Raw genomic sequence first — 18,158 nt, forward strand, 5'->3', positions numbered from 1 at the left:
GCATCTGTTCCTGGCCTTGTTCATACTTGCTATGTGTGTATACTCAACAATTAGATCTCCCTCTCAGCCTCTGTTCTGCCCGGTTAAAAATCCAGTTTCTCTCATCTGCATCTCTGAGATTAAGACCTCCATATTTTCTTATCAGATTAGGTTTTGTCTAGAAGTTCCAGTCCGTTCTTGAAAATGGGCAACGACAGCTGCAGAAAAATTAGCAGCTTTTTGGAACAATACCAGAATGACTGACCTCAGGCAGTGAAACTGGAGCACGAGGCACAATGGCACAAGCTGCTTCCCTTCCTTAAGCGTTAGTGTGACTCAGTGGGTCTGAGTGACAGCCCACAAGTACACATGCCCATCATGTATCCCCACTTGCCCCTGTGTCACACCATCTCGTGGCCACAGAGAAGTTGTGGCTTCAGGTAAATACCAGCTACAGCTGCATGCCTGCACTTGTCAAATGAGAGACACAGCAATCATATCAAAGGATGCATTTTAGAGTGGATGGTCTCAAACATTATTAAAGACAGATGGACTAGAAGGCTAGAACTCTCTTTAAAAGGTGCATCTGTACTAAAGAAACATGGGTGAGTTTTGGGGATTTTAAGTCTTTAGTGGCTGGAGCAGACCTGAAATCCTCTCATCAGCTCAGCAAACACTTCTGTAATAGCTAAACAAGAAAAAAGCAGCTGCCTCTGACTGGCATGGAATTCCTTAGATAGCCTTTCTCAAAAAGCAAAACCGAAAATGTTACACGTTCTTGATAAAAGGTTTGGACACACACACATGTGCCAGGAAGTCTTTGGATGAAAGGAAATGCACTCCTTCTTTTCCCCAAATTTCTCTGCAACTTGCACTCTCCAGTAGCAAAATGAGGACCTCGTTTTTTAAAAATCAAGTTAAATATTGAATTCAAATGAACTTTTTTCAAGATGGTAAAGGTCACAACTGTGATGTTAATGGTCCTTTATTTTGCAGAAGATGAAACTTAATAAAAACAGACCCTCCCATGTGAATCAAACCATAGAAAGACTTGTTAAGGATTTTATTGCTACGTGCTCCCCAATACAACAAACAGTATCAGTAGTGTACACTTTGTAGAAAGAGAAATTAGCTTGGTAGAAGAGAAATCAAAAAGGTACAAGGATTATCTACACCCACACTGTATATATGTAAAAAATAAAGACAGAGAGAAAAGAGAAATTGACTTCTGGGGAATTTCAAACACACCTTATTTGTCTGCTTGAGGCTCAGGGATTGTCTGTGCAATCTGTTTAATACTAATTTATTTGCGCTTCAAAGGCATTGCAGAAAGGCAGCAGCCATTCTTTAGAGGTGTCAAGTCAATACTTTAGTGGGTTAGATGATGCAAGATGCATCTTGTGTAGTGTGGCCATATACTTCCCTGAACTGAATTAATCCACCTATATTGTCATTAACATTGAAGGTCTTCTGACAACAATCTTCATCCTTATTTCAGCCTAGTGATTCCACCTAATCACTACAGATGTTTCTTTCTATAATTTAATCCTCAGAGTCCTAATCTGTTTTATAGAATTTCAGAGGTACATATTCTTTAAATGGGTCAGTCATGAGGACTTTTAAATGGGGAAGTAAAAAGTGAACATGAAATTTTAATAGCCTACTTGGGAATTAAAGATGTTGATAATAAAAAATTCTCATAAGCCTTTTTTTTTTTTTTTTAAGAATAAGATCAACAGTTTCTCTACAGTAGTTAGCTTAAATTTCTGTTCTATCCATAAGACATAGCATGTACAGGTATCTAATTAAATTTTTCTATATTAGCTTGGCAAAAAGAATAGTCAACTGCCCTTAGTGTAAATATTAAGTACATAAAATACTATCAAGAATTCAACTTTTAATAAATAGCTTTAGTTCTCCATCCTATATACAAGTACTTTACAGCAACACACAGGAGAGAGTGTGATTGGGTGGACTGTGAACAAGATTGTTATTGACATAAATTACTAGTACATTATTGCAGTCAGATGCATTGTGGTTGCGGAGATTTTGAGGTGAACCATGCTGAAAAATAAATATCTCTCTCACTTTTAAATCAATGCTTCCAGTAGGAAAAGAAAAAAAAAAAATCTACTTTAAGTCTTGCCACAGCTATTTCTTGTCAGTGGCTATTCTATTGCTGTGATGCTTTTTCAGCTTCAGAAATAACAAACAGATCATCTTGAAAACAGAGCTCATTTTGACTTCTGAACATTGCAGTACTTACAGTATATACATGGTTCCCTACACTGGTCTGATCTCTCAGACAAAAGGAGACTTAAAGGACGGCACTGCTACTCCTAAACTGAAGGAACAACCTGCTCAGTGTAGGCCACAGGTGTTCATTGCACAGGCATGTAAAATCATTTTTCCAACCTGTGACTGCAATTACACTAAAATGTCTAAATCTGGGTTAGTGGCTATATGTAGACTCATGCTTTTAGGTTTACACTTTTTTCCTCCTTATTTCACAAGAAAGCATCACATTGCTGATACTCAAAAAAAAAAAAACCCTTTCCTAGTGTCAGTAGATGTAATTCATATGAAAACAGAACTCCTCCTTTTATGATAATGCTGCTTTAAAAATCAACTCTTGGAATGTAAATAAGGCAGTACTCAATGGCAGGCACCTAGCAATTGTTCAGAATGCAAGACAGGTAAACAGTTGTCTCACAGCATAAAACTCTAAAAAATAATACTGATTTCCCACAATATACAGTATTTACACAACAGCTGCAAATTTGCTCATACAATATCCATGCATATCGATAAATGAGCAAATCAAGTCTTATGGATTCAGTTGTTCCATTGCAAAAGTATTTTGCGTAGTGTAAACATTTGGTACCTCTTGTGGTGGGACATTTTCTACATGTGAGTGTTTAAACATAAAAATAAGGAGGTGAGTGCTGAGGTCAGGGCCCCTTTTCTGCACTGGAGCTTGACTGGTGCCCTCAGCAACTTCTGCTCACTGTTAGGAATATTCTTTGGTGCTTTCCTCCAATGCATTCAAAGCTAGCCAGATAACGCAGTGTGGGAGGAGGATGGGAGCAACTAGAAAGTGAACCAGCACTTCTTGTTCTTTGTATTTACAAGGAAAATAAGTTGATGACCTGCAGTGTCCTGCTTGTGGAAAGCAGCATGCACCATAGTGTCCAGAAGTAAAGTTAAACCCCAAGCCAAACCAAGCCTCTTTCAATGGCTATCCTCCATGAAGAATTCATGGTCATCTTTCCACAGTGGAGGACCTCAAAGGCCATCCCTTGTCAACATGCTTCTTGCTCTTCCTTGAGGTTCTCGATGGAGAAGGAGCACCTGCTGCAGTGTTATTAGCTGGTACCACAGGAACAGCTGGTGCCAAGGCAAGGCCATTACCAGGATTGAGACCGCTGCTGTTGGCAGGTGATTGGTGTAGCAAAGCAAACAACCTAGAAGTCTTCCTTGCCCGAGGAGCTTTCCACTGCGGCAATTCAGCACCTTTGGGCTTACTGTTTGATGGGGAGACATATGTATCTGTGTCCTCTTCTGCAAAAGGAAGCCTGCCCAGAGACCTTCTCCCAGGTAGGAATTGTGCATAGTACGGCACTAAGGGTGTTGGCATCATCAAAGCCCTAGGCAGATCGCTTTGATCAAACATCACTTCCTCTTCGGTTTCAGCAGCTTCGGTAAGGAACAGTGGTGGGAGGGTGCTGCTGCGCTTGCTGCAGGACTCGCAGCACAGCTTCTTGTAGCCAGGGATGGAACAGTAACGTGTAAGCACTTCCATTTGACAGAAGATAGATTTGTCTCCCATACAGGGCTCATCTGCAAAACAAACATCATGTTGATGGTAAAGCTAGTGAAGAGCACTGAAATGCCCAGACAGCATTTACATGGGCACAGATAAAGTTCTCCCTATATTCCCCAAATGATGGGCTACTCTGGATATGTAACCTGAGATGCTTCATCCCCTGACAGAACTCACCACCACCCTAAAAAATAATCCTAGTCAAGTATCAAAGAAATCAGTAGTCACTTTGCTTCTGCTGTGCACAGAAGCTGACATTTTCAAAGACCTGTGGAAAGGCATGTTAGATGTGCAGAGTGCTACAGACAATTTCCAGAGCTAACCTACTAGAGCTCTCAAACACCAGGCCAGATGTAGCTCTACCCAGCCCACACCACCTTCAATTCTAGCCTGAGGATATTATCTATCAACATTATGTATTAAAAACAATTAAATCTTCCCTTAAAGAAATGAAATCCCAAGTAATATTTCTCAAAGATGCCTTTTATATGATCTTTTAAACTAAAAGGTTATATAGTTGGATAAAATATATTTCTGAATTTAACAGATAGGTCAGGCATCAGATGGCTTAAGTTGTGTGTGGTGTTCCTTTCAGTTAGAGATAAGATCTTAAAGAGGTCAAAGGTCTATCAGAGGTCTCAAAAATGTCAAAGTTTCTTTAAGAATTTGATATTGAGGTAAGAGCACATCAGTACTCAGGCTCCTTCAGACTGTCACATGAACTCAGAGATGAAGTCCTAAGTTTTATTGTTACCAGGTGTCCTGGTTTTGTTAAAAACCAAGTTTCTCTTTTAGTGAATTTGCCTGTCAGCTAAAGCCTTCATATTAGCTGCATCTTCCTGGAGAACCAGATACATGTTTTGGTAAACATAGCAATGGAATGAGAAGTTATTGATAACAAACGGATACATCGCACCAGAGGGACAACGAGAAACAGGTGACCAAGAAACTGACCAACCGTGTATAACATTCCATTCATGTGAATACTTCATATAAAAAATGGGAGATCACAAGGATCTCATCCCTTTCTTTTTCCTTTTTGCTTATGGCTGACATTAGGAGAAGACCTTGCTAGTAGTCCCTGTGAACTGAGGCCTAGTGACAGACTGAATCCAGCTCCGGTTGGCTGCAGAGTCCAATCCAGGACTTTGGGTGCTGGCTCTGCAGTTGCTGGGACTTTCAAGATTGGTTTTGTATATTTTGTATTATCTTCTCTATTCTTATTAGTAGCATTAGTAAAACATCTTTAATTTTTCCAACTCTCTTCTCTCTGTCCTTCTTCTCCTCCCGATCGCCTGTCCTGAGTGGGAGGAGGGGAGAGGGAGTGGCTGAAGGAGGAGCGGGGGGAGAGGGGGTTAACAATACATCTGCCACAGTTTTATTGTCACCCCGCAATCAAAACCAGGAACACCAGGGCTGGGACAAACACTGAGAGTTGTAGCACTCATGAGCAGGTGGCACTGTTGAGAATTTCTGTCCTTAGTCTTGCAGTCTATTGTATGGACTATATCAGGGTACATGTTCCCTGCATAGTTTGGTATTCTGTAGGGGAAACTGTTTCAAGTAAAACTTCACTCATTTGACAGAAATAGTCAAATTCTCAGTTTGTATCTGAGCAGAGCAGTGTCAAAGCACAGAAGAAGATGGAAGGTTGGCTCCAAACATTTGAAATGGCCTGCACCACTGGCAGATTTTAAAACAAGGAGATTTAATACTTCCTTATTACTCTCCTCCCTGTGTCTAACTCATCCTACCACTCACTTATGCTGTTATTTATCTCTGTAGTTAAGAATATGATGTGCCTTGGTGGCATGAACACCCAACAAAATAATGCAGGGAGGTGCCTCAGAAGGTCACCCGGTCCAGCCTTGCATCAGGTCAATGCTATTCAGAAGAGTCATCTTGCTGTTTTCAAGTCAAAGCACCTGTAGGCAGAGAGGGGTAATTACCTTCTCACAGACATCTTACAGGGACCCTCAAAACAGACTGTGCATTTCAGTGTTGTGTTCCAGCTGAATCTGTCTCTTTCCCACAGAGGACTCAACCCAGTGACCAGGACTCTTGAGAAATACAGGGCATCTGAGTCCACCCTCAGTCTCCTAATTTGGATACCAAGGCCCTAGCAGCGCTCCAGAATCAGATCAGGAACCTACAAACATGTAACACTTCACAGGATATAAAACCAGCAGTGGGGACAAATGAGCAGCTTGGTGCATCCAGTCACTATTCAAACACTTTGGGGCAAAAAGTTGCCATTAGCAGAATCTTCCTAAGATACCGTAGCTGGCTTAAAACAGTAGTGACGGATTTTACTTAAAATAGAAGTCTGCCAAATTATAATGGGAAAAGCCAAAGTTAACCCCAGCTACTGAGAAGATGTTTCATGTCTCGTCCTCCATTCATAGTTAGCAATTATGTAGTCCACATTTTAATGCGCAACAGATGGCATGTAACACCACTTAAGCTCTGAAATTAACTTTCTGTACTGTGATATTTTTTCACCTGTGTACAGATGCTGCCTCACCACATGTCAATAGTATGTTAGGCAATCCAGTTTTCCTATTTTAAAATATTAACCATAGCCCAATCTCTGAATCACTGTAAATCAGCTTAATTCCACTGAATTCTGTAAAATTCTGTCAGTGAGGTTGTGGGATGTTGTTTATAAAAAGCAAATGATATAAATGCAGCATGTAATACGAAAATTTTCCATGCTTCCCTGATGTGCTTCATTGGATAAATGTTTGTTGGTTCTTGACAATCTGCAACTTTGCATGGGAATGTACGTATGCCACGAAGGCACTATAAGACTATTTTCAGCAGCAATCTAGCATGGGCAATTTGAGGGCTATATCATATTTAATCTAAACTAGAAAAGCTAATATTGAAACACAAATCTTTGCATGATATCTTGAACAATCATTATGCTACTGTGTAAATGAAAGCACCTGATCTGGAAAATTACAGCAGTCATCTTGTTAACATACTGCGATTATATCAGTATGTAAGTCAAGCAGATAATATCACCTAAAGTGACAAACCAAAACAGAAGGTACCAGACAATTATTTCTGCCTTTCCATAAGTGACAGGGCACCTTATCTGGTCCTCTTCTCTCCTGATTAATTGTTGTGAAATTGCTTTGTGATCATTTAGATTTCATGACTCAAGTGAAAGTGCGAAGATTTGGTTTTGTACTTATCTCCTTTAAGTAGGTTCCGTAAGTACAATCTTGGAGCTGTATACTCACATAATCCTTTTAAAAAATTTTTTTAGATTAATCCTGCAAAACCTAGTCAACCATTTCCTATTCAGTAAGTAAGTGCTTGTATCCTTCCACTGATGTTCACAATAAAAATTCCCCTTCTCACCATTTGTTTCATGCTTCATGGTAACTAAGTGCAGAAGACACAAGAAAGCATATCGGCTCCCTAGAAAGTCTTTAGAAGATGAAGCTACTAGAAAAAAATTTAGATCAACTCAAAACTTTTCACATTAGATTTCAGAATCGACACAGACATCACTGGAAGCCTAAGTACATTCCTTCCTGACAGCATCCTCTTGAGAAATCTCACTTTGAGCTGAAAGTTGGTATTTAGGGACCAAAATTTAAAATGACAGGTGCTTTCTTATTCATTCTGTATCTTGTGTTGCAAAGCAGGGATAGCTCATCTAAAGACTTCTCAGGGTCTATTCTATACAGGCTCTTATGCAGAGCTCATCTATTTGTGCAAGTGCCACAAAATCCATTCTTCTAAATTCGGACAGATAAAGAAGAATTTTGATGGTAACATCATGTATCCGACATGACTACTGCTCAGATCATTGCCTTGGACCTGCAGCATAAAATCCTGTCTCCTGTTTCCTTCTAGTCACAGAGACACTGGAAGTTTCAGTGAAATATCTATGGGAGGTGTCCTAACTTTTCCATGCTACAAGACAGCTCCACTGAGGCATGTGGTGGAAGAGCTGGTGGCCCTTCTCCCATACGCAAACATGCTTTTGCATGGAACAGAAGAGAAATGCTGATATGCCACATAGCACAAAAGAAGTCACACCAACTGTAGTGAATGTTCATGACTACTTCATGAAGATTAAACTCTCAGCAATCTTGCATTTAAACAGTAATTTGTCAAAAACACCTGATATAGTCTAACGCTTTGCTAAGTCTAAAGCCCTGAAACTAAAAATTGTAATCAAGGCTGTATAGATCTAAAAGTAAAGAAATGCCATGCATGATCATGCATAAAAAGCTGATCTGCATAAATATTTCAGGATATTCTTGCTATTTTAGCTGTATTCCCCCAAAACACAGAACATGGTAGAAGCCGCCTCAGAAAAGCGTGGCAAAAAAGACTATTTGGTCTGAAAGAATACTGTTAAGCTACTTAGTGCAGAGCCTGAAAATCCCAATGCTTGGTAAAAGTTATGGCCCAAAACCCTGAGCAGAGTAGGGAGGTTTGAGCTCAGAGAGAGGAGTTGGGTGTAGTCTGTCTGAGGAGGAGAATCCCCAGGGACCTTGTGGTTTTTGTCAAAGGTATGAGGGACTGGATTTAGCTGCCCATCCCCTTGTAGTTCACAGCATTTTCATAAAGCTCAGGTTGTGCTATTAGGTTGCTGCATCGAAGCCGGGTAGATCAGTGCAGTTCCCTCGTCATTATTTCCTTTTTTTTTAATAGCTGCTGTGATGCACTGCTATGTTCTTTAAGAAATGTACCTCAGGTTTCAGAGCCCTGTTAGGCCCCCCTTACATGTAACCATAGAAATCCTTCATTCTCTGGGGCACGCGAGATGGGGTATATAATAAGCACCCAAGGCGCTAAGAATACAGTGTTAACCAGTGTGATTCAGCTACAAGGCCTGTACAAAGTCATCAACTGCATATATCTTATACAGGTGGATAGTGGGTTTTATAAGTCAGTGGCACTTGGCTCTGAGTACGGTGAGAGAGAGAGATACAGTACTCTCACATGGAGAAAAAAGTTTGTGTGCTGCTTAATTACAAAATGCAGGAATTTCACATTGATTATTCAAGAAAATCCCAATTGATGCTTAAAGCATGAGATAAAAACTATTTTAATAGTTTGGCGAAGATGCAGCCTTGTTTCTTTCAGTTTTGGAAATGTTTTTATCACCAAAGAAAAACAGAATTTTAAATCTTGTACTTTTTTGTAGAGTCACAGATAGCGGTTTACTCCTACCTGGTGAATACACCATTTCATAACTCTTCATTGCTCCCAGAATTGTTTTCTGCTCAGAATTCTTTCACTGGGAGAAGACAGATATGAGCAAAAGCCCTTACCAGACTTGTGGGAAGCAGTTAGGTTCACTCTAGGGAAAAACATGCCATGCCTTCTAAGAACTCTTGATCTTTTTTTTTTCTACCACCTAGTGATCAGAATGTTAGGACTACCATGAGGGATTAAAAAAAAAACCCACCAAACTCCAAATCTAAGAGGCATGAACCCAAAGGAAGAAAAGCTTTTTTGCCATTAAAAGCTTGAAAATCTGTTCAAAAAATTATATGAGAGCAATGTAATGAGCACATTCTATGGTTCTTTTTTTTTTTCCCCTTCATCGGCAGGCTTGCAAAACTTACCCTCGAATTTAGAGGCTGAACTTGGGATTGACCATCACTGCCAGCACAAATTTTTGCAAATGGTCAACATGTCTAAACCCCCTATTTCAGCATGTTTACAAGAGAGACCCTGGTGTGTGAGAAGCACTGATCACCTGGAGTTACAGTATCAATAAGGCGCTGGACTAAATAACAGGGCGTGTTTAACCAGAAAAAAGCAGGAGAATCTCCAATGAAGGGTGTACTTTCTAGCATGCAAGAGATGAATGGTGTTGTGTGGTTGTCACCTGACAGTGTATTGTCTTTAAAATACAGTACAAGTTTGGTGGGCACACTACCCATTCATAAGCATAGGCTCTACCTTGTCTTAGAAACGTGTACACACGAACACAGAAAGTTCAGCTTTTATCTAGGCCTAATGGATGATACCTGTGTCTAGCATCCCTACCCAACACTGTGCTATCCATACAGGCTGCACTGAGACAAGGAATGGTTACCTTCATCTACTGCAGTGATTTTCAGATGTTTTCTTACCGTTACAGGGAGTGAGTTTACAAACCCTCACTGATTCTGGCTTTTCTCCATCACACTGGTCGCCAGCACGGCACATGATTGGCCGGGTTTTGGTTCCCTCCCCACAGGTCACAGAACACTATGGAACAGACAGAGGACAAGTCAGGACATTCAGCTTTCTGAGCAATGTGCACAAATGAATGTGTCTAAAATAACCCAAGGTTGGCTTTCAGTTCAGGCTATACATCCCAGCAATTAGTTTTGAAAGTAGCCTTTAGTGAAGGTTGACATTATGGAGAAATACGCAGAGGAGGAGGACAGTATTTCCCTTGGTTCTTGCTTTCTGTAATGTTAAATTTATTATCAGAGTATATTATGAATTTTGCTACTTATTCTTCCTGTAGTCGATACCTGATCTTGACAATATAATATAAAAAGAATACTAGGGACAGAGAAAACTCAGTGTTCACTGAGTTAGCTGTATGGTTCAGCTGTTCAGTCCTAAGTCATTATAACAATATCAACACGTGCAGAAATTCTGTGAATGCAAAACTGTCCAAGTTAGTAAAAAATGTTATACTGTCTTCAGAAGTGAGGAAGTGAAAAGTTGGAGACTTGGAGAAAAACAAGCAAAATCTCAATGTTTGTTTTGCAGGATTGTGTTATCTGATACTGGGAATATTTCCTCTGCTACTTTCTGCAAAAGTCTGGAGACCTATAAAAGCCCATAAAGCTGGCAGTCATTATCTGCTGCAGATCATCAGGATGTGGAAAACTGTCCAGTGCAGTTGGGAGCTTTCAGCCCAGGCACAGATCTGAGTTTGGAGGCATGAGATGGTCGCAAGGGTAAGTTGCTCATTCATGATTGCTGTTTGCCTACCTCAGACCAGGGTCCAGCTTTCCACTGTGCAGGGCATGGTACTCGATTGCATGGCCTGCGGCTCTCAGGGCGATCTCCACTACAATACTTGAAATGGACAGAGCGGTTTGCACCGTCGTGAAGAGGTTGAATGCAACGCACAGTACGGATCTGGTAGCCTGAATTCCCACAGGTTTTTGTGCAGTATTCCCACTCATCTGCTGCCCAGCTAGGAATTGAAAATGAATAAAAAACCATCACAACTTTTACCTGTTTTCCAAACAGCTGCCAGGTCGGGCAGCTCTTAGTATACATTATTTTTGTGATGAAACCACTCAAAAAGATGGGTAGCCATTCTTATACGGGTAGAAAAAAAACCCATCCGTAACATAGGAACTGCAGTCTAGAAGGCTATCAGCACCCTATTGAATTTGGCTTGGGTTAACTTCCACACCTACCACAAGCAATCTTTTACATCTTTATGCCAGATGTACTCACAGAGGCTGTGTGCATTCTTGAAGATTGCACATTCTGCGAATGGGTTTTGGCTTTTTGCTGGCTTCACAGAAGCTGCGATGAACCATTTTGTTATCACTTTTCCTGCGACACCCATATTTGGTGTACTGGAACCCTGGAAAATATTTAAGAAAAATGAGGATAAACATCCTTGTTTTAATTTTTGGGTTCAGCCTAAGTTTTAATAAAACGGTTTTACATGACAGATATGACATATTTAAACACTCTCACAATTTGTTCAGTTGTCCAGCACGAGATTGCCGCACAGCACTCTGTGGATGCTATCATGTGACACCATGATATGATTTTAAGGCCAGAAGGGACAGTTACAACCCCTTAGTCTTACCTCTGTTTTACACACAAATCATGGCACAGCGAGGGGAGAAATTACCTCTTTAATGACAAGCAGCAGGTCACCAGCTAACCGAGGAATGAACTCAAGTCTCAAGCTAGTGTTCTTGCTACCAGCACACATCACCTACTCCACTGCTGTATGTAAGAGTTAAAGTTACTTTAACATTAGCATTGCCCATTCTTTGCATAAGAATAATGTACATACCATGAGCAAAATGAAGGTTCAGTAGTATAAACATCTGAGTCTGTACTTCCAAAGTGGCTTTGAGTGTTGAATTTCAATACCTAAAAAGGACTTTTTCTTCCTAGGCATGAAGTGTGATGCTAACTCCATCAGGCACTTAGGATATTTTAAGTGTGGGCACCCAAAATAACAAGCTGCTTTAAAAAAAAGGAAGCCCAAGATTCCTAAAGCATTCACTTCACCCACCTTTTACTTTTCTACTTTTGGTAATTTGTCATTCACTACTAGAAGGTGCTACTTCATCTGCTTACCTCCACCACAAGGTCTGGAGCACTGTGACCAACTCTTTAACGCCCACTCAAAAGTATCTGTTTCTTCCTGTATGACATTGTTGCTGTTGATAGTTGGTACTGAATCCTCATGAATGATGTATTTGTAAGTCAGGCTAGATCTTGTGTCATTGTCCCGAGGAATGATCTATTAATAATCAAATGTAAACAGTGGTACAAAACCAGAGCTATTATTTATTTCTTTGCAAAGTAAAGAAACCAAGGCCTGGCCCTTATGGGAAACATGGAAACTGCTAGCTAACTAACTGAGGGAAAAAAAATGGTTTTCATCTTCCCAATTAGAACTAACCATAGTAAGATCAACACAGAGCCATTTAAAATGGGAGATCTTTCTATGTTAGCATTCTAATCTGGCCAAGTAAGACACCGTCATCTAGGATGAAAGGATGGTTGTGGCCACATCATTTACTTGGCTAAAGAGTAGGGCTGGTCTCAAACATGGTTTGATATGCCATGCCTTTTCTGGTCCACTGGTTGTGTCCCACTGATGTCAGAAATGTAATATTTGGCTTCTGATTGACATGGTACCACTGCGTGAACAGGCAGCAGTTTATGAGAGGGTAACAGCTAGTGAGACAAGGGTTTCAGCCTATCAGCCATCTCACTGGCACAAGTCTTTCAGAGAGGCAATACACCGCACTGTTTTATCTCAGTGCAAGCTCCATGCTGGCCGTGCACTTTTTCAACTGAAGACAAACCCACCGTATTCCCACTGCTTGATATGTTAACGTACCAGCACAACCACTGCATCGTGCAAGGGCCCATCAGTGTGGAGAGTTTCTATGTCGTCTTCTATGTTGTATTCCCACTCCACGCCCAGGTCGATGAAAGATCGTGATATGGCCTCCTCCCCTTTCCCATTCAGAATATAGTGTCCCGTAGCCTGGTTCTTAATTGCTAAAAGGATTGAAAACAGTGGCAGTCGTGCCTCCCATCATATTGTCAGCAATCACAGTGGCTTACGTGAAACTTGACAGGAGATATTACAGAAGGTCGTTTGCAAAAAACCCCAATGCACTAGGCAAGCGCTGTAGATGTGTTGGGTCAGAGAAAGACCCTCCAAGACCATCTCATACAGCCTCCAAATTCCAGTTTGATGACAGGTGCCTTTGGATATTTGCTTCAATTTTGTACCTCCCTGTCCACATGAATTAGTTATAGACAGAGAACTAGAGAGAGATTGAGATACCTCTTCCTCGTAGTGTGCACATTTCCTGCATTAGCTTAGCTCCCAAGAAGCACAGGTAGTTGCAAGGAACTCAGGTCAAATCTTCAGAATCCCCTGTCATTCCTTATTTGCATATATCCAACATCAGTATTAGTGGGAATGCCTGTTAGTGTAACAGACCCCTCAGGAGATTAGAAGTGTATTTCTTATATTCCTCAAATTACGAAAATGGAGCCTTTTCATCACATTTTAGTTTCATTTGGGTACGTATGTACCAAATGCTAAAATCAGTAAGTAAAGAGCTGAGGCATTTGAGCCCTTGGGAAACCACTTGGTTTTGGCTTCCTGTACTACACACTGAAAGTCATGTAGTATGGGGATTATTAGTAGGCTCCAATTAGAAGCCAATATATTAGAAAGCTGAAAAATGTACTGTTCTTTATTCTGTTGTACAACTTTTTTTCAGTGTACCATAAAACATTATAAAATCTACGCAGAAATCTTACAAGTTCCTATGATTACAGTAATGCAAATGCATGAGCTCTGCAGTAAGTAGCTTCACAAAGACATTTGCTGTCAAAGCAAAGCTCTGCTTGGTCCAAAACGAAGCTCTTGAACCTCAAAAGTCATGTTTCCCTATTTGACATCATTGCAGTTGAAACTATTTTGTTTGCTTGGTTGGTTGGTTTGGTTTGGTTTTTAATTTTCTATTTTCTTTGTAATAATTTTCTTTTTCTAATTTTGTTTGTAATAACTAATCTACCTCTCCCTGAAGGGTTTACAACTCAGACACTGTCCTAGCACATAACAAGCTGATTAAAAAGCCATTAAAATCCATGGAAGATCTCACCCCTATCGTGTGAGCTAAAAATCCCTTAACCATTAGAAAATGGCAAGCAGTAAGTAATGGACTGAGAACAGTATGAACTGTCCTACATGAGAAAAATCTGAAATGAAACAGACTGCAAATATATCACAAGTTCCCCAGTCATCTTTCCATTTAAAAAGCTATTGCTTACAATCTGCAGTAAATAATAATAATTAAGGACACTGAATTTGATTGACATAATAGAATACATAGTTTTTACACTGTCAGCGCCAGTTTTAATGTGAGTGATGATAAGCTTTTGTTAGCAAACATGCAAATTACGATGAGTTTACTATCTTGAAGAATTCAGTATTTGTTTGCTAAGCTTGCAATCAAATATTTCAAATATTTGTTTGCTGAGCTTACAGTGTAGGACTCAGGTCTTAACATGCAATTCTGAATGCATGCATTTACCCTAAACGCTTGAATTTGGTTATCTCATTTCTCAGGTTCTTCTGCATGACTGCCCTGTGCTTCTCATCATGCCTCAAAGCCACACCTGAGGAAAGAAATACTTACCAAGAAAGTGAGGAGAAGCCTCGTCTTCTTGGATAAACACATGTCGAGCACCAGGAGGGATATCAAACATCTTAAGGTACCCTTTGGCATGTGTAGTAGTTGACGGAGAAAGCAGAGATGGGAAGAAGTAACAGCCATGGTTAAGAGTGCACTACATTATCCAGCTTCTACTTGCAGAAGAGGGCATCCATATTCAACTAAGCAGCATTGTCAGAAAGAAACTGAGCAAATAGTTTTGTAACGTATTTGACAGGACCTCCTTGTGTTTTTCCTCTTTCAAAGAGAGAAGAGAAACCAGCTACAAATCTATTTGCCTCCTGATAAGCTACACTGTTATAGGCCGTACCAATGAACAATTCAGGCAAAACTATGTTTCCTATGTTTCTCAGCATACAAAGGGAAAACCCACAAGTCTTCCTGGTTATTTTTTCCAAATTCCCCATCAGCCAGGCTGTTAGATTTGAGTTTACTTACTGTCATGTTAGATGGTAATGTCTTAAGTGTGTCTGCTTACTTCTGAGACATCAAAGACTAGAAAAAGGTGGGCATAGGACAGAGTGTATTGTCACTACACATGAGAAAAGGCTTGTCCATATGGAAGTGAATGCAAACTATTTACAACTCTGAAAGTAAAATGCATCAATTACATTGCTACTGCTTAAGCGAAAGGGCTGAATTCAGCTCTCTACAGCTTAAAGTAAAAAGCTGTTCCCAAAGAAAATAATTCTTTGTTTAAATTTCAATTTTTTATCAGTTCAAACCACAGGTAATTAGTGTCACATTAAGTAAGTATTGTCATTAGGAAGACTAAAATCCCTCTTAGGGACCTGTCTCCAGGTACTTTTATATCAAGTTTCAAACAAGAGCATCATAAGCATTTTGAGTGCATGGTATTTTTATTACTTTATGTTTAACAGCTTCAAATTTAATTATGATCTCTGTAGATCCCTCTTCTAAGAGTTGAGTAAGTTCCTCCCTGTTTTGTACTCTGCTATGGAATCTTCCTGAGTAATCCAGCCCTTTTGTAGAAGCAGTGTAGATGTAACAAGACTTCAGTATTTGTGCACTGCAAACACAAGATGTAGCATTTCAGTAATTCTGTTTCATCCTAGGGATTCTGGGACTAACCAATGCATCAGTAGTTTGTCATATGCCTGACATACTCCAGCTCCCTGGAAAAAATCTAAGTGAAGAAAATTAATATGTAAAATCATGCTCTTGGTTGATGAGGGACTGCACAAATAGCATTTGTTCATCTTTTCATTTACTGTCTTTTGAGCATATGAAACAAAGTTTTTGCCTGATTTGGCATTATCTGTCAATGCCTGCATGGATATGAGAACTGCAGCAAGAACTCTCAAGTTGCCATGGATGCCTCTCTTTCTGCAAGCACTTGAAACTTACCCAGCATATTTTTAGACTCATTTGTTTCAGAAAGGGAAATATTGCGTGCTCCTTTGGGCAAAGTAAATGCTCCTCTTGTCTTCCCTTAAATAGAATGCCTGTAATTAGTGCTATGGGAGCCAAGTCTTGTTATTTCATTGACTATGTTGTCAGCCAGATGGTCTTTACAAGTTTGAATTATGTTACATGTTCCCATGCATTTAAAGCAAAATTAGACACATCTAGCAAATGTTGATAGTCAATGAAAGTCAGACCAGTGAAAATTCAGGTAGGTGATTTTAAGTTGGATACTTGCAGATTTTATTCTCCAGAAACTTGAATTCTTTTTGGCACCTCTTGCTTAAATCTTTTCCTGTTGGAAGAGGTCAATTAGTCTTTTTAATGACTAGATTGCCAAAGTTACTGTAAAACAATAAACATTTCATAAACGCTTCTATTGCTTTCCTAAACATTTCCAATTAAGTGGCTGATCAACAGCTACCTTCCCTGACCTCTCTCCTAGCACTGTCACTTCGAGTTCTCATGCTTTTCAGATGCTGAAAATACTGTGCAAACATCCAGCCACATGCTGGTGCCCGAGAAGACAATGCAGTGGGTCTCACTGGCCCACAGGCAGAAATGCTGAGCCAGAACGTGGTGGGGTCAGTAGCATGTTTTGGCCAGTGTTGGCCTCTGGATTGCCCTGTTCATCTCCCAGAGAGTGAGAGTGAGCCAAACCACAGCTAGGAGCTGCAAACTGTTGGTGTAGACAACAGAAACCAGATTCATCAGAAAAAGTTCTTATTGGACTGGATTCAGAGTTGTGACATGAATATCCCCTCTGCTCTCAAAATTTTTTTAGTGAAAAAATCAGCCATGCTTTTAGAAGGCTGAGCACTTTTTTTTTTTTTTTGAAAGCACAGTAGCTGGCAGGTCCAGAAATACACAGGCCTATAAATGAGGCTAAAGTCATACTCCTAAGTCAATTGCTGCCGAAGTTTGAGTGATTCTTGCATTATTGGGTGTCCAATCCATCAGCCTCCAGAGAACCATCCCTTTCAGAAGAGCTCTCTACTGTAGTTTGATAATTACAATCAGTAAACTTTTCCAATTAGTTAGTAATAATTAATAAGTATTTTCAGCAAAATATTTAATGTATTTTATTTCCAGTTGCACATGAACTTACCTTTGTCCAAGTTCAGTTTGGCTGCTCACTGTCTAATAGTAATTATTAATGCTGCAGTAAAGCTTGCTTCATGGCAGCAATTACCAGCCTCTAAACTGCAGATACCTTTCTCCACTCTGTCTTAAAGCACTTAGTTCTATCAGACATTTCTATTCCTGAAATAACTGCTCACAGTCATAAAGGAGATATGTATCCCTGAGTAGCTTCCCCAGACTGAAAATACAAAATAGTCACAGCAAAATGTACAGGATAATACTGCCCTGGCTTAACAAATAACTGACTAAATAGACATTTCTGAAGAAGTCCAAGGAGATCTTCAATTATTATTGATAGGTAATGTGTTGCTAAATACCCCAGAGTACAGTCTGAAAATTTTATCTAGGTCATTCTTAGTTCTGAGCTAGCAGAATGCTATTGTATATTCCACTGCATGTCAGCCACATAACTTAAAGGGTATTAGAAATGCAGATTCCTGTCAAAATGTTTTTATATTTGGTTCAGAACTCACCTGAATTTATTATTGACTAAAGGGCTAGAATTTGTGAGAAAGCATCACACAAAACCAACTTGACATGAGGATCCATACACTCATTTCATATGCACAGAAATTCAGACTTCCATTTAAAGCTTGTTGTGAGAAGAAAAACTTGTGAAAAGCTTAAAGGGGGAAAAAAAATGTTTCCTCTAGTTCTCCTACAGAGAGAGACAGGCTATAGTTAGTCTCAGGCAAAGTACCTCAACGACTTCTGTATTTCACTGTTAGAAGAATGGTGCATTTTTGTTTTGCTAAACTCAGCATATCCCCACTTTTCACAAGCATTGTCTGGCTGGGAATTTGCAAAGAACAACTAAACATGCTCTGCATGGTATTTCTTGATAC

The 18,158-nt window shown here is 39.9% G+C and overlaps 1 protein-coding gene across 3 annotated transcripts in view; it reads right to left on the reverse strand.

Moving 5' to 3' along the window:
• Positions 1–1,027: 1,027 nt before the first annotated feature.
• The window catches only part of ADAMTS3 (ADAM metallopeptidase with thrombospondin type 1 motif 3), a 127,619-nt gene continuing 110,488 nt past the window's right edge, over positions 1,028–18,158 (reverse strand). For all 3 annotated transcript variants that reach the window (XM_065836366.2, XM_065836367.2, XM_071807899.1), the window contains 7 exons: positions 14,710–14,790; positions 12,888–13,051; positions 12,116–12,281; positions 11,249–11,381; positions 10,772–10,979; positions 9,913–10,030; positions 1,028–3,819 (listed from right to left, as the gene is read on the reverse strand). In XM_065836366.2, the coding sequence (XP_065692438.1) occupies positions 3,242–3,819; positions 9,913–10,030; positions 10,772–10,979; positions 11,249–11,381; positions 12,116–12,281; positions 12,888–13,051; positions 14,710–14,790 (1,448 nt within the window). In that variant the 3' untranslated portion in view covers positions 1,028–3,241. The remainder of the gene's footprint in view (positions 3,820–9,912; positions 10,031–10,771; positions 10,980–11,248; positions 11,382–12,115; positions 12,282–12,887; positions 13,052–14,709; positions 14,791–18,158) is intronic.

The sequence above is a fragment of the Patagioenas fasciata genome, chromosome 4 (genome assembly GCF_037038585.1).
Source record: "Patagioenas fasciata isolate bPatFas1 chromosome 4, bPatFas1.hap1, whole genome shotgun sequence".
Lineage (NCBI taxonomy): Eukaryota > Metazoa > Chordata > Aves > Columbiformes > Columbidae > Patagioenas > Patagioenas fasciata.